We start from the raw sequence: 14,834 nt of genomic DNA, 5'->3' as shown, positions 1-14,834 counted from the left end.
TATTCTTATTTCTATTATCTTATTCATTTTATTCATAATGAATTAATTCAATGAAATATTACAAATAAATTGTTTATCATTTCATTTTATTTCTATTTCATTCTTATTTCTTTTATTATTTATTAAAAACACCATCATTGAATGTGAATATTTCAAATGAAATAAAATAAATCAACATTGAATTATGTCCATTTTTAATTCACCATTTCATTCATTGGCAGATGAAATGAAATGGCTGTTCATATTCTTCATTGATTTGTTTTTTTTATTCTTTTTTGTTCATTTTCAATTAATCAAGATTAAATCATTTCATTTCAATTACTATGATTCGTTTTGGTGTGAAACGTTCTGAATATTCTTTTCTACAAATTGCATTTTAAATTCCTTCATATTCAAATGAAATTTGTTTACACCATGATTTTGTTTTATCATGTTTTGTAAAAACATCAATATCACAATATCTAAATGTAAACAAATAATCATGTGATTGACTACATAAATAAAATTCAAAATATTGATGTTAATGGATCTACTTTCTAAAGAAATCATATTTTTAATACCGTTGGTTCTATTTTTTGATCTACCATTAAAATAACTGCTCCTTAATCATCTTTTCCTCTTCTTCAAGCTCTTCCACTCATTTGAATATACTTTCATTGTCTAATATATCTTGTTTCTTTTCCATCAGTTTTTTTTACATTACTAAATATAACAGTTCTTGCTGACATATTTAGTCCCATAGCAAATGTTTCGGTTTCAAATAAACATTTTATTAATACTTATTGAAATAATATTTCAACTGTTTCTTTCATTATAGATAATAATCCAGAATGATGCATTCCTACTCCTTTTAATAATAATGTAAGAAGTTCTGTTATTTGTTCTAATTTACTATCTTCTGTATTTAAACATTGAATAATATTATTAAAGATTTTTTCAATTATAGTTTTTTTCATAGTCTGAAGTTAAATCCATTCTATTACATGTTTTTACCATTATTTCAAGTTCTTTTCTATTAAATGAAATGACAATAACTGGTACAAGTTATATCAGACAATAAAAAGAGAAATTGAAACGTGTTTAGACACTAAATCTTTACTTTTTAATAAGATAAAAATTAAGTTAAAAAATCTTATTACATAACAGTTATGATTAATTCTAACGATTAATAAAATATACAAAATTATTTTTACTATTATCTAAACCATTCTTAGAAACAATCATAATTGAATAAAATAATGACTTTTAAACTTTATAACTATTTTAATACTTTAGAACCTTTTTATTTATATAAACAAAATTATTCAATATCATTTATAAAAATGTAAAGGTAAGAATTATATTTAATTGTTACAGAATTAATTTAAAAAAAAAACAAATAAAATATTATGCTGTAAAGAAGATAAATGAATTATTTACCTTTTAAATTTATTCAAAATAAAAATTTAAATAAAATTACTTAAATGACATTTAATAATATGAAGATTAATTTATTTAAATATCTTTATTAATTTTTTTATGAAATAACTGAAAAATAACTTAAAACGAAAATCAAATCAATCAAATTCATCAACTCCATCATCTTTCTCTATTTCTTTGTGAAATTTTATATCTTCCCCATTCATTGTTTCAATAGCCTCATCATCATCCACATTTTTGCCAAAGAAAAATCGTTCTCCATTTCTAAATATCATACCTTCATCTTCTTCTTTAAATAAAGTTACTCCTGCAGAACCACAAAAGTCATCATTAACAAGACTACGTGCTGTATCTTCTTCTTGTCTGTCTTTTTTAAACTGTTCAAATTGTTTGTTTTTCTTTTCTTGTTCTTTCTTTAAATATTCAGCTTTTTTCTTTTGAACTTGTTGGTAATAGTCTTCAAAGAATTGTTTCTTTCCTTCTTGAATACATTCTAATAATTTGTCAACACCTTCCCCTGTCTTTGAAGATACTCCACAGTGAAGAATATTTTTATAAAAGTCATCTAATGCAAGACATAATGATCTTTGAAGGTCGCTTGCATATGACTCAGTTTCATTTAGTGCATCAAGGTAATTATCATAATCATCCATCCATTGATTTAGTTTTGTACACGGAATAACATCAGTTTTAGTAAAAACAATTATTAATGGTAATTTAGTTTTATAAAGAATACTACATGCATAGGTCATATTTGCCATAAATGTATTTGGATTTTCAACACAACGAGCAGTATCAACAACATAAAGATAAATTGTTGGAGCTACTATTGATAAAGCTTCACTAATAACTTGACCACTAGCACTCCAAGTAAATACTTCAATTTGACCAGGAGTATCAATAAATGTTAATTGTTGTTTATTTTGTAAAACAGTTACTAATTGATCAACTTTTGTAGAATATAAATTTAATGATGTAACAATTGCACCATTTGGTCCTAGTCCATAGTCTTTCATTACTTCTTTATAATTTACTGTATCTCTAATATCAATGTCAGGTGAATATGGTGGGTCATTACAAGCAGGGTCTAAATTAATTAAATACGCATCAGTTTTTTCAGCTAAGATAGACATAAGAGTAGTTTTACCACTTCCTGCCATACCAACTAAGATAACATTAATGCTTTTAGTATCAAGAGGAATGTCTTGCATGTTACTTTACTTTTTCTTTTGAAGTTTTTCTATAAAAACCTAATTCCTATTTTCAGAATTTCTAAATAACAAAAAAAGAAAATAGAAACGGTTAAATTATTGTGATTGACTAGCTAACTGATCAATAGCTCGTAATTGTCCAAGAACAACTTGTTTACGATGTTCCATTACTTCTCCAGCAAGGAATACTTCATCAATAACTTGGTAGACTTTGTGGAAATAATAAATAAGATCCAATTCACAAACACTACCGAAATAACTATCCAAAATTTCAACAAACATATGAATTGCTTCAAGGCAAGCAAGTTCATTATCAGTTTCATCAACACCACAAATGAAATATAATCCTACATATCTACGATATACTAATTTTAAATTGTGGAACTAAAATAAAATAAATATTTTTTCTTCTTTTTCTTCTACAACCAACTAAATCCTTCTTTCTTTTTGAATTGTTAAACAGTAAGATGTGTTTCTGTCTGTGTATTATTCATTAGAAAAGGATATAAACTATATTCAAAGAGTTGATAGATAAACAATTAAAGAGATTAATCAAAAAAAAGAAACAAACTTCAAGAAAATTAGTATGTCTTGAATCACGAGTGACAAGAATACGATGAATGTCTGATGTTAATTTAACCTTTTCACTTTCAGAATAAGCATCATACCATTTGGCCAAACGAACACGTCCAACTTTATTTTGAATGAAGAAGAAATGAATCTATAATCATAAGTAAGTAATAACTTTGAGACTCAATAAACAAACCATCTTATAACACTAATTTTAGTTTTTTAAGATCGTTTTTGTTTTTATTTTTTCAACTAATCTTGAAATTTCTTTATTAAAAAGAAAAAATCTTAAAACAAAAAAATAAAATCAAACTTCTTAATCTCCCCTTTTTAAAATGAATTTAAGAAATCAAATAAATTTACTTGAACAACGCAGAATCATTCAACAACAACGTAGAAATAATCAAAAGGATCAATTTTATTTAAATAATTTTTTAAAAGGTGTTTGTAAGATTTTATAGAAATATTTCTTTTCAATTAAATATTCATAAAATCCAGTCAATTACATCATGTGATGTTGATATAATTAATGACTTAACGAAATGTCAAAAAGAACAATTAAAAGATGATTTAAATTATATGGACTATGTCTTTGAAAAAGAATTACAAGAACTAGAAGTCTTACCAATGGAATGTGAGTAATTGAAAATAACTTAAATTATTTCATTATTATTTTATTTTACAATTATCCTTCTTTAAAAAAACTTTCTTAAGTTAGTTAATAACGACACTCAATATTCTTTTTAAATCATGAAAAAATTCTTTAACGCATTAAATAAAAATTTGTTAATTAAAAAGTATCTTTTGAAAAGTAATTAATTACAAAAAGTTAAAAATACTTACATTCATTCATAAATAAGTATGTAAACTAAATTTCATTTATCCAAATGTTATGAATATTTATTTATATATAAAAACTATGTAGTATCATTTCAATGAATAATATGTTAATTTTATAAGTACTTACAATTTTTTTTCATAAATTTAGAAAAAATATAGAAACTACAATCAAGAGTTTTGTATATAATTGTTATTAAGTGGTGGTTTTAGATTCATCGTATCTAAAACTTTTGTTTTTTTTAGAACCTATTACTTATGTTAAAACACTGAGTAAAGTATAAGAATTAACTCATTCAATATTACCTTAAATCATACATAAAATTAGTTTAATGGTTGTACCATTCATATTAAAATATAAAACTTAACTCATTAAGAGGAGTGTTAGAATTAAACTAAGTTATCTTTGTTTTTTATGTGCAAGGTTAATTAGAAAAACCCAAACAATCATTAATGTCAATAAATACTAATCTTTGTCGTAACTAATTTAAGTTTGTCTAAGAGAAAAGATTGAAAAATAAATCTCTTTTTTTTAATTCTGAAGTTACTAAGTAATGAACGTTTATAGTAACGTTATACTCACTTCATTTCATGAAGTCCGAAAGTAATTATTTTTTCGCAATTCTTAATTTAGTTTAATTTCACCAAAAGAAGAATGACACCTCATTAATTCGTGGTATTCCAAAAGAATATCGTTAAAAAGTAACTATTCATATGCAATCAGTTTTCGCTCAATGAAATTGTTTTGTCACCAATATGAAAAATAAATAGATAAATGTAGTTATTTTTAATAAACTATGTTCAAATTATAGTTTAACGGTTAAAAGTGTTTTTTTAACAAAATATAATTGCAAATTGATTTAATTTTACAGCAGGATTAGGTATTTTTCGCAAGGAGTTTGATTTTTTTTTTAAAAGGTTGACTATAAAAAGGATGTTCATCTCATAACATCTATTCAATATTTCCTTCTTTATTATGTCTACTTGTTGTGAATCCTCTACTGAAAAAAGATATTCAAGAAATAAAAAAATTGTAAGGACTTGGTCAAAAGAAGAAGACCAAATGCTTCTTTCTGCTATTGAAGCATATGGAAATAATTGGAATGAAATTGCTAAAGCTGTACCAAGTAGAAGTAGAAAACAATGTAGAGAAAGGTTTTTAAATAATTTATCAAATGCTAATGAAAAAAAGCAATGGACTATATTTGAAGATGCTATTATTCTTTCTCAACGTAATATTCTTGGAAATAAATGGACTCAAATTTCTCAATACCTTAATGGACGTTCTCCAAATGCTGTTAAAAATAGATATTTTGGTCATCTGAAAAGATTGGGAATTACTGAATCAGATATCACAGCATCAGTTCTCTCTCAAAAGTCTATTAGTGCCTTTGCTCCTGTTTGTCATGAACTTTATTGCATTGTATAATTGTAATATATATTACTAACTCTTTTGTTATTGTTTTAATAAGTTATTTCTTTCTCAAACAAAGAAGAAAATAGAGTGTTATTATTAATAAAGTACTTCACATCTTTTATAATTAATTTTTTTTTATTTATTCTTCTTCCTTCTTAACGAGACGAAGATGGCACATCAGAGACACCACATGAAACCCTAAAATAATCCCATGCTTCAAATCTTTCTGTTATCATCTATTCATGTCATTCATTTGGTGAGATAATATCCATTCAACACTAACTGTTTATTATTATTAATATTTATTAGAAGTGATTATTATAAAAGATTATTATTCATTGAGATGTATTGTTATTCATTAACGTGTATTGTTATTCATTATTAATTATAAAGATTATTATTTACTAAGGAGGTATTATGTATTAAGAATTATCATTTATTAAAGAAGACGCATATATAATTGATATTGTTGCACAAAAATTAAACATAAGGATATTATCAAGGAATAGTGTTTCTTTAAGGGGTGTCGAAGGTAAAAGGAGATGAGCTATAACAGTATGTTATAGATATACTCTCCTTAAAACAACAATATAAAGAATGAGAAATATTATATTACTCATTAAAATCAAAATAAAAGTCAGGCAGCAACTTAATTGAGGAACCATTTAAGTCGAGCATGCTTGCAAAAACAATATTTCAATAGAAATAAAGCGTGTTGAAGAAACTGATTCGCTCACTTCTCAACATGATGAAAAACCTAAAAAAGAAGGTTAATCATAATTGATTTCTTTTTTTTTTTTTTTTATTCATTTTTCTTCCTTCTTAACCAAATTAATTTCAATATATCTAACCGATATTTACTTGGTAGATATTTGTTATAAAAAACAATGACATTCTTCTTACCCACAAATAGATCTATCATTATTTTCCTTTCATCTATAAAATAAAAGTTTTCATATTATTGTAATAACAATTTAATTTACGTTATAAACATCATTTAAATCACAAATGAAGAACGAATTAAAAAATCCCCGAAAGATTAAGTTAAAAACAAAGAATATAAATTGTAATTAAAAAAGAACTAGATTTATTTTTGAGATAATAGTATGTTAATTTTAGATAATAAAAATATAAATAAAAAAAGAATATTCTATTCAAAAACATTAAATAAAAATAAGATTTTGGTAGAAGTAAGAAAAAGGATGAAAGGAATAAAAAGATGACTTTGAGGTAAAAAAAAAAATAAGAAGAGGAATTAACAGATTGAAGTAATTCAACAAAAAATCATTGAGAAGAACTCAAATTATGTTCATTTTACTAATGAAGAAAATAACACCTACTGAAGAAACTAAAGGAGTTACATATTCTATGAAAGAGCTTAAACGGTCTTCAAAAACATTTGAAGCAATTCAACAAGCATTAATATTATCTATTTTAAATATAAATGGATATGGATTTAAAATAAAAAAACCAGAAAGAAGATCTCAAAAAACTTTACAACTGATGTTAGTTGAAGAAATATATGAAAAAGATTCTATTATTTTATTAGAAGAAAATATTAATGCCACTTGTAATGAAATTGTCAAAAAAGAATTAGAAGAAAATGGATGTATTGAATTAGAACCAAGTGATATTGATGGAACATCTTCAATTGCACAATTAGCTTCAAAATATGATTCAGAGAAATTAAAACAAATAAAACGACATAAAAATGCCAATAAGATAGCATTAACATTTAAAGAATTATTACAAATGAGTGAGAAATTAGGATATAAATTTAAATATAGAACAACAAAACCTGCAAAAATGACAAAAAAATTAGAAAAGATTTCTTCAGTTTATGGAAAAGTTAATTTAACATTAAGTGATATTAATGAAATTGGAACAAAAGTAAATGAAAGTATTTATAAAAGATTTAATAAAGAAAGTTTTTCTATAATTATTCCTCCACACGATTTTATTATTGAAAAAATTTGTAATAAAGTTATTGAAAGTAATAAAAAAAATGGTCATCAAATAGAGACTAATACTAGTAAATTCAAAGAAATAACAAATAAAGATAAAATTGATAAAATTTGTATAACAACAACTTCATTAGAAAAAGAAAATACTCAAAATAATTTATTCTCTTCTATACAAGATAAAAATGCATTTAATTTAAAACAAAATCATTTCATTAATAATACAAAAATTATTCAAAATACTTTAATAGCAGTTAAACCAAAAATAATGGAAAATATTGATATTAAACTTACTTCTGATACTTTAGATCATACCTCTAAGGAAGATAAATTTATTAGTCCTGAACCTTCTTTAACAACACCTTCAAATTTTACTGATTTTAGTACTTCATTCTGTTATGAAGAAAGTGTTATTTCTGGAATACAATCAGATACATCTTTTTACACTTATGAAAATACGTTCGATCATAATTATCTTCAACAACTCTCAATACAACCTAAATTATTCTTTTGTAATCAACAACCAAATTCTTCTTCTCATGAAGAAATTTCTATTTATCCTACTGTCACTTCTCTTCCTATTAATAAATCATCAAACGAAATAATTACTCAACACTTTAATGAACCTTCAATTTATTTTACTACTAATCAAAATAAAACAAATGACATTTCTTATCTAGATCACTTTTTTACTCAATCACTTCCTTCAAATACTTGTTGCGATTAGTAGTTATATATCATTTCTCTTTCATATTTCACTGTTTTTAATTCATTCTTTCTTTATCAATTTTAAGTCATTCTTTGTCGTATTAGACTTTTTAATAATATTTAACTTACTATTTTAAGACTTTTTTCAAAAAAAAAAAACGGTGTGACTTTATTATCTTTTTTTTATTTTTTTACTATTCTTATTATTTTATTAAAAGTTATTCCTCTTAATAAAAAGAATATAAAATCAAGTCAACATGTCGAATATTCAAAGCAACGAAAAAAGTCGATAGAGAAGAAATAGGAAGGTGGGGGAATTATTTAAAGAAGTCAAATAAATTAATAAGAAAAGAGAAAATAGTAAAAATAAAGAACGAACTAAAAAAAGTTGTTTATTCCAATGAGTAAATTATTGGAGAAATATAATATCAAAGAGTCAAATGAATTTATAGTACCCAGTACACCCGAAGGATATAATAGATATGGGTTTAGTACTCTTACTAAAGGAATGGATTATACGTCTCAATGTGAAATGATAACATCTTCTCAAAAATTAAAGGAAGAAACAAGAACCATTAAATGGAAAAAAATGTTAGAACAATGGAAGTGCGATGGAAAAATACCTAAAAAATTAAAACGTAGAGTATATAAGGGTGTTCCTGTTGAATGTAGAAAAGAGTATTGGAGTCTTATTAGTAAATCTTTTCAAAGCAAACAACAAGGAAATGAAAATCTTAATAATCTTTTTTTCTCAACCAAAGAAATTCATGATGATAATCAAATTGATTTAGATGTTAAAAGGACACTTGGATATCATTATTTATTTAAAGATAATTATGTCATGGGTAAAAGAGAATTATTTCTTATCTTACGTGCATTATCACAAGAAATTCCAGAAGTAGGATATACTCAAGGAATGTCTGATTTAGCAGGAATAGTATTTTCTATTGTCTTACAAAGAAATGATACATTTGATTTAATGAATACTATGATTACTAATGAAAGATATAACTTACAATCTTGTCTTAAAACCGGATTTCCTGGGTTAATTAGATGTGAAAAAATACATAATATGTTACTTAAAAATATTCATCACTCAATATATAATCATTTAATTTCTTTAGGATATGAAGAAGTTCAATGTCCAGGATTTCTTTTTGAGTGGTATATGGTTTGGTTTTGTAGAATTCTTCCTTGTGACTTTTGTTATGCAATTATTGATTTGTGTTTATTATATGGACAACAAGCAATTTATACTATTGCAAGTACATTATTACATTATTTAAAAAAAGATTTATTAAGTTGTGAAGACATCAGTTCTGCTCTTCAAATATTAAAAAACCCTTCAAAGTCATTATTAAGTTATACAAAATGTTCTCAATTTATCCGTCAATGTTATAAATATAGAATTAAGTCTCAAACGATAAGTGATTGGATGAATGCCTAATTTATCTTCTAAATAGGATGAGATGACAGATTTAACTCATCTCATTATGTTTATCTACTAATGTTTTAAATACAGCGTTAATCAATACTTTGTTTTTTTTCTTAATTTTCTATTAATACGAACGAAACAATATTTATACCTCAAAAATTTTCGTTCTTGTTAAATTAGATTAGTTTTGGATAATTAATTATAAAACTAAAAAAAAAAAAAAATAAAAAGGATTTATATTTTTGGTGATTAGTAAAGTAAAAATACTTTTTATTATTTCTCCTTTTTCCACCAATTAAAGAGAGAATAGAACATCAAAGTCTAAAATAAGAAAAAATGAAAGATCTTCTTTCTTCTATTAAAGAAACTGATCTTAAAATATCTCTTTTTTATTTAAATTGTTCTATAAATAATAGAAAAAAAGAGAAAAGAATTGGCAAAAAACGGGAAAAATAACTGAAGTGTTATTTAGGATAAAAGTGGTTTTGTGGTAATTTTCAAAGAACCAAAAATTACATAATTCGGAAGAGATAAATCGGGAAAAGAAAGAATAAATGTCAACCGAATTTAAGTAATCTAAAACTTAAAAATTTTTATAGTATTTTTCATGAAATCAACTACCTCAAAAACTGCAGGCTATTCTATGAAAGAACTTAAAAGATCATCTAAATCATTTGAGGCTATTCAACAAGCAGTGTTATTAGGTATTCTTAATGTTAATGGTTTTGGGTTTAGAATTAAACGTCCAGAAAGAAGATCTCAAAAGACATTACAATTAATGTTAATTGAAGCATTAACTAAAGAAAATACTTTAATTCAATTTGAACATGAGATTGATAAGAAATGTAACGAGTTAGTATTTAAAGAATTACAAGAATGTGGATATAAAGACCTTCGTCCTGATGATCTTGATACAATTTCTTCTGTTTCTGTTCCAGATAAAAAATATAGCTTAGAAAAATTAAAACAAATAAAACGACATAGAGATGCTAATCGTTCTTCTTTGTCATTTGCTGAACTTTTACAAATGTGTGAAAAAATAGGATATGTATTTAAAAAAAGACCAACTAAACCAGCTAAATTAACTGTAAAAATGTCAAAAATATGTTCTGTTTCTGGTTGTGTTTCTCTTGGACTTTCTGAAATTAATGAAATTGGAGAGGCAATTAATCGTAGTGTCTTTGAAAGATTTGAAAAGTCAAGTAGTTCTGTTGATGTTGGTGCTTATGATGAAGCTATTGGTGGTATTTGGAAAAATGTAACGGAAAAAATTGTTAATAGAAATTCTGTTGTTTCTGAACCAATTCCAAATGTTAAAGAAGAACAATTTATTATTAATGAACCTTCTCTTGGTGCAATGTCTAATTTTACTGAATTTAGTACTTCATGTTATCCTGAAGGAAGTATTGTTTCAGCACAAGCACCTGATACATCTAATTTATCCTATGTACATTATTATTCTACTCCAATAGAAGGAATAAATCAACAACCAATTGTCATACAAACAAATACTGGTATAACTCAACAACAAGTTCTTTATTTAAACGATGATGTACAAACTTATGTTTCAACAGAACCAAATCAATTTACTATTCAAAATCAACCTTTTCAATATAATCAAAATATGACTAGTCCTGTAGTAGACCAACAACATAATCAACAACCTCCACTACTTTTTGCCATTTATAACCAAAATCAAAATCAAATATTTGGAAATGATGAATGTTTTATTAACCAATCACTTCCTCCAAATGGTGGATTTTTTACTAATTGATAGTCATTGATTGTTTTATATGAATTAATAGAATGATTTAGCTTGTGTTTTAACTCATGTGTTTTTAATTTAATTTTCTTGTTATTTTTTTTTTATTTAATTCTACTTGAAATAAAGAATATACATTTATAAATGGTCATTTATTTTTTTGTTTTTTGGACAAGTGAGTGAATAAAGAAATTCATATTTGTTTGTTCTGAGTTTAAACTATCATGAATAAGTTTTACAAATTCTAAATCAGATAATGAGTCTTGTTTTCCTAATTGTAATGAAGTGAATAAATATTCAGCATCTTTAATTTCATTTAATTGACTTAATTGACTTGAAATCATATTAGTAAAGAACGAAACAATAAGTGAAGCATTTTGTCTTAAAACATGATACGCTCTAACACAATCCTCACAAAATTCTCTATACTTTAATTTATATCTTTCAGTTCCTCTTTCTCCAGCAAAGACGTATATCATAGATTCAGTTAGTACAAACGGAGCGGGTTCTCTGTTAATAACACCAGCAACTTTTAATTTATTTCCTAAAAAATGAGCAAAGTCAATATGAAGAAAATGTCCAGATTTATCTACCATCAAATTATCATTATGTCTATCCGCTAATCCAAGAACATATGATGCAACACAATATCCAACACATGATCGATAAAAATTTTCTATACATTGTCCTAATGGCGCTGTTTTATTATTTTTAATCCAGTCATAAATAGCCGTTACTTTATATACTCCAGGTATTTTTGAATCATTATGAATCGATCCAATACTTCTAGAATCTCTTACAAATTCAATATATCCTGCTGTATTTCCTGTAGAAATAACTCTAAAAGTTGTCATTCTCCAATCCATTCCATTCATTCTCCATAAATTGTCAAATAATTTAAATGCCCTTAAAATAAGGCAATCTTGTCTAAGATCATCTCCTAACTTAAATATCATTTTATATCCACTAAAATCAATTAGTAACGGTACTGCATTTGATGTATATACTTTACTTTTCTCACAAGATAATCCACCAATAACTCCTGGTTTAAATGGAATTGGTACAGCAACAGAAATACTTTTTAATAATGCACTTCTATAAATTTGTCTTTTCTCAGAATCCATTCGTATTAATGTAGAATTTACTGTTTGAACATTTAATGCAAACTCACATTCTTTTGTCATTTGACTAGCAAAAACAGGATCTGCAGATAACAACGCTTCAATAAATCTTGAATGTTGAATACTCCTTTTTGTCATGGAAGTATCACCAATAATCATTTTAAATAATGAATATCCAACCGTAGCTGGTGAGGCAATGCTTCTACGCAATAAAAAATCTGTTAACGGTGTTAGTCCTTCTTCATATCTTAATGCCTCACTTAAATGGATAGCATAAAATTGTAATACATTATCTGGTTGTTTATCTAATACTGAAACACAATAAGCTCTTACAGCCCTATATGGACATCTGTATCCTAATAACATTAAAGCATCTAATGGTTTTATTTGTTGGGTCCATAAGTATTTAACAAATCGAGCTACTTGAAGATGATCAGTCCAATCAATAGAATGAGCTATTTGACCAATAAACTCAGCTGGTACATTTTCCATTTGTTCAATTAGTGCACGCTTAATATAATCAGGAGGACTTCTTGTTATAAATGATGGTGACCTTAACAATTGGAATATATCAACTCCATCAATAATCATTTTGTTAATTAGTTGTGGAACTTTGTCTTCATCTTCTTTTAGCTCATCCATTTTAATCATTGTTTCAAACTCTTCTCTATTTTTCACTGATTCAAATGTATCTAATTCTTTTTGGATATTCATTAATTTACTGTCTTCAACTCCTTCAATATGATATGCTGCTCTGGTAGAACCAAAATTAAGTTCTACAATTGGCCCTGAAACAAGACCATTTCCTATTGGTCTTTTACATTCTTCTAAATGAACTAATTGAACTCCACACTTAAGAACTCCCCATGCATTAAATACCTTGACAGATGCACAACCAATACGTTTTTGTCCAATAAACACAATTAGAATAATTTCACAATCAAGTGGAATATCACAAATCCTTAAATTGCTATCTACTTTTTCATCAATTGAAAATTTGTAAATATACTTCTCATCGTTTGGTGAAAGTGGAGACGTAATTACAACAGGTTTAAATGAAACTTTTTCCATTGGACATGATAATGTTTGATCTCCACACCGTAACACACACTTAACATGTATTTCATCTGTAACATGAGTATTATAATAAACTGAATTAATAGTGAATGTAAAAGGCTCTTTAATCAAAGCACAGACAGGTAGTTCTACATTTGAATAATTAACAAGATTACCAAATTTATTTAATGGAAGTGGTTTATAGAAACAATATGAAAATGGGATAATTGTAAATTCTGGAATTCTGTTATGTGTAATACAATCACACAAATACTCACTTTCAACAAGTCTATCATCCATACAAAATAATGTAGAAGAATTTTCTATTGCCATTACTGCATTAATATCTTTGATTTCTAATAGTCTAAATATATCTTTAATTGTTAATGTTACAGAAACCTTTATTTTAATTTTGTTTGGTTCAATTGATACTGCCCCACATGCCACTTCATTATAACTAACTTTATTAAATGAAACAATAAAAGAAAGGAAATTGTTATGTATTACATCATTGTCTATTTTTAAAATACGGTCAATGCAAATTTTTTCACCTTGAGATGATGTTTTTATTATTGCACGTTGAATAGGATATGGATATTTATTCTTAAGACGAGTTGAATAATCAACCAATACTCTCATATATAACTCATCGCTTGAATAACTATATTTTGGAGCATATTTTTTATCACTTGGAGTTAAAACATAGCGACAAACAGTTGATATAGAAGGTGTATAACTATGATCTTTAAATGGTTTAGTAACACTTTGGTCTTCAAAATAAGCAAAGTTATCAACAGCACTTTCCATCAAAGATGGCATAAATAATGTGTTCAAATACAGTTGATTAGTTTCTTTAAGAGGTTGTTGTGGTGGTTGAAAAAAATCAGAATTTATAACAACTTCATTTGGTTTTGTTTGATTATTAATAGAATAAGTTTGTTGTATTGGATAATTTGTTTGTTGATATGATTGCTGGTAACTAGGAATGGATTGTAAATACATAAAATTATTTTGTTGAGGCAAATACATAGGAATGGATTGTTGGTTTTGAGTAGAATAAATAGGTTGAAATGAGTATTGAGGAGTAGTATAATAAGGGTATGTGAACATTGTTGAATAACTATCTATCTCTTAATAAACTAGTTGGTTTGGTTATTTTTTTCAATTTTTTTGAATATCTCTTTAAATCCTTTTTGGAACTTTTTTGATAATCATTTTCTAATTTTATTTTTTTTTTTTCATTCATTTTTGTTTTAAACTCTTTTTAACATTCTTCTTTTTCTTATTTATTTTATTCTTTCTGTAATTCATTAAGACAGTCATTTAAATTAATTAGT

At 25.4% G+C, this 14,834-nt stretch overlaps 7 protein-coding genes and 1 pseudogene across 7 annotated transcripts, besides 1 other annotated feature; 4 read left to right on the top strand and 4 right to left on the bottom strand.

The window, feature by feature from the left end:
• Positions 1 to 623: 623 nt before the first annotated feature.
• Positions 624 to 956, bottom strand: EHI_009960 (annotated as a pseudogene).
• Positions 957 to 1,556: 600 nt separating this feature from the next.
• Positions 1,557 to 2,630, bottom strand: EHI_009950 (putative XPA-binding protein 1; the record flags this gene model as incomplete). The annotated part of the gene is made up of 1 exon (XM_652024.1): positions 1,557 to 2,630. One exon carries the CDS (start codon positions 2,628 to 2,630, stop codon positions 1,557 to 1,559), a length of 1,074 nt encoding a protein of 357 aa, XP_657116.1.
• A 79-nt stretch (positions 2,631 to 2,709) lies between these two features.
• EHI_009940 (Clathrin adaptor complex small chain, putative) lies at positions 2,710 to 3,399 on the bottom strand (the record flags this gene model as incomplete). Its single annotated transcript, XM_652023.2, has 3 exons — positions 2,710 to 3,014; positions 3,202 to 3,351; positions 3,397 to 3,399. 3 exons carry the CDS (start codon positions 3,397 to 3,399, stop codon positions 2,727 to 2,729), a joined length of 441 nt encoding a protein of 146 aa, XP_657115.1. The 3' UTR covers positions 2,710 to 2,726.
• Positions 3,400 to 5,013: 1,614 nt separating this feature from the next.
• On the top strand, positions 5,014 to 5,466 carry EHI_009930 (myb-like DNA-binding domain containing protein; the record flags this gene model as incomplete). The annotated part of the gene is made up of 1 exon (XM_652022.1): positions 5,014 to 5,466. The coding sequence occupies one exon, from the start codon at positions 5,014 to 5,016 to the stop codon at positions 5,464 to 5,466; it is 453 nt and encodes a 150-aa protein (XP_657114.1).
• A 152-nt stretch (positions 5,467 to 5,618) lies between these two features.
• Positions 5,619 to 6,258: a repeat region.
• A 516-nt stretch (positions 6,259 to 6,774) lies between these two features.
• On the top strand, positions 6,775 to 8,142 carry EHI_009920 (uncharacterized protein; the record flags this gene model as incomplete). The annotated part of the gene is made up of 1 exon (XM_652021.2): positions 6,775 to 8,142. One exon carries the CDS (start codon positions 6,775 to 6,777, stop codon positions 8,140 to 8,142), a length of 1,368 nt encoding a protein of 455 aa, XP_657113.2.
• Positions 8,143 to 8,523: 381 nt separating this feature from the next.
• EHI_009910 (TBC domain containing protein) lies at positions 8,524 to 9,570 on the top strand (the record flags this gene model as incomplete). Its single annotated transcript, XM_652020.1, has 1 exon — positions 8,524 to 9,570. The coding sequence occupies one exon, from the start codon at positions 8,524 to 8,526 to the stop codon at positions 9,568 to 9,570; it is 1,047 nt and encodes a 348-aa protein (XP_657112.1).
• Positions 9,571 to 10,165: 595 nt separating this feature from the next.
• EHI_009900 (uncharacterized protein) lies at positions 10,166 to 11,332 on the top strand (the record flags this gene model as incomplete). Its single annotated transcript, XM_652019.1, has 1 exon — positions 10,166 to 11,332. The coding sequence occupies one exon, from the start codon at positions 10,166 to 10,168 to the stop codon at positions 11,330 to 11,332; it is 1,167 nt and encodes a 388-aa protein (XP_657111.1).
• A 140-nt stretch (positions 11,333 to 11,472) lies between these two features.
• EHI_009890 (phosphatidylinositol-4,5-bisphosphate 3-kinase, putative) lies at positions 11,473 to 14,607 on the bottom strand (the record flags this gene model as incomplete). Its single annotated transcript, XM_652018.1, has 1 exon — positions 11,473 to 14,607. One exon carries the CDS (start codon positions 14,605 to 14,607, stop codon positions 11,473 to 11,475), a length of 3,135 nt encoding a protein of 1,044 aa, XP_657110.1.
• Between the last annotated feature and the right edge of the window lie 227 nt (positions 14,608 to 14,834).

This window comes from Entamoeba histolytica, genomic scaffold, assembly GCF_000208925.1.
Source record: "Entamoeba histolytica HM-1:IMSS scf_1104750516395 genomic scaffold, whole genome shotgun sequence".
Classification (NCBI taxonomy): Eukaryota; Evosea; order Mastigamoebida; family Endamoebidae; genus Entamoeba; species Entamoeba histolytica.
Note: the sequence above shows the minus strand (reverse complement) of the source record. Positions and strands in the feature narration are given on the sequence as shown.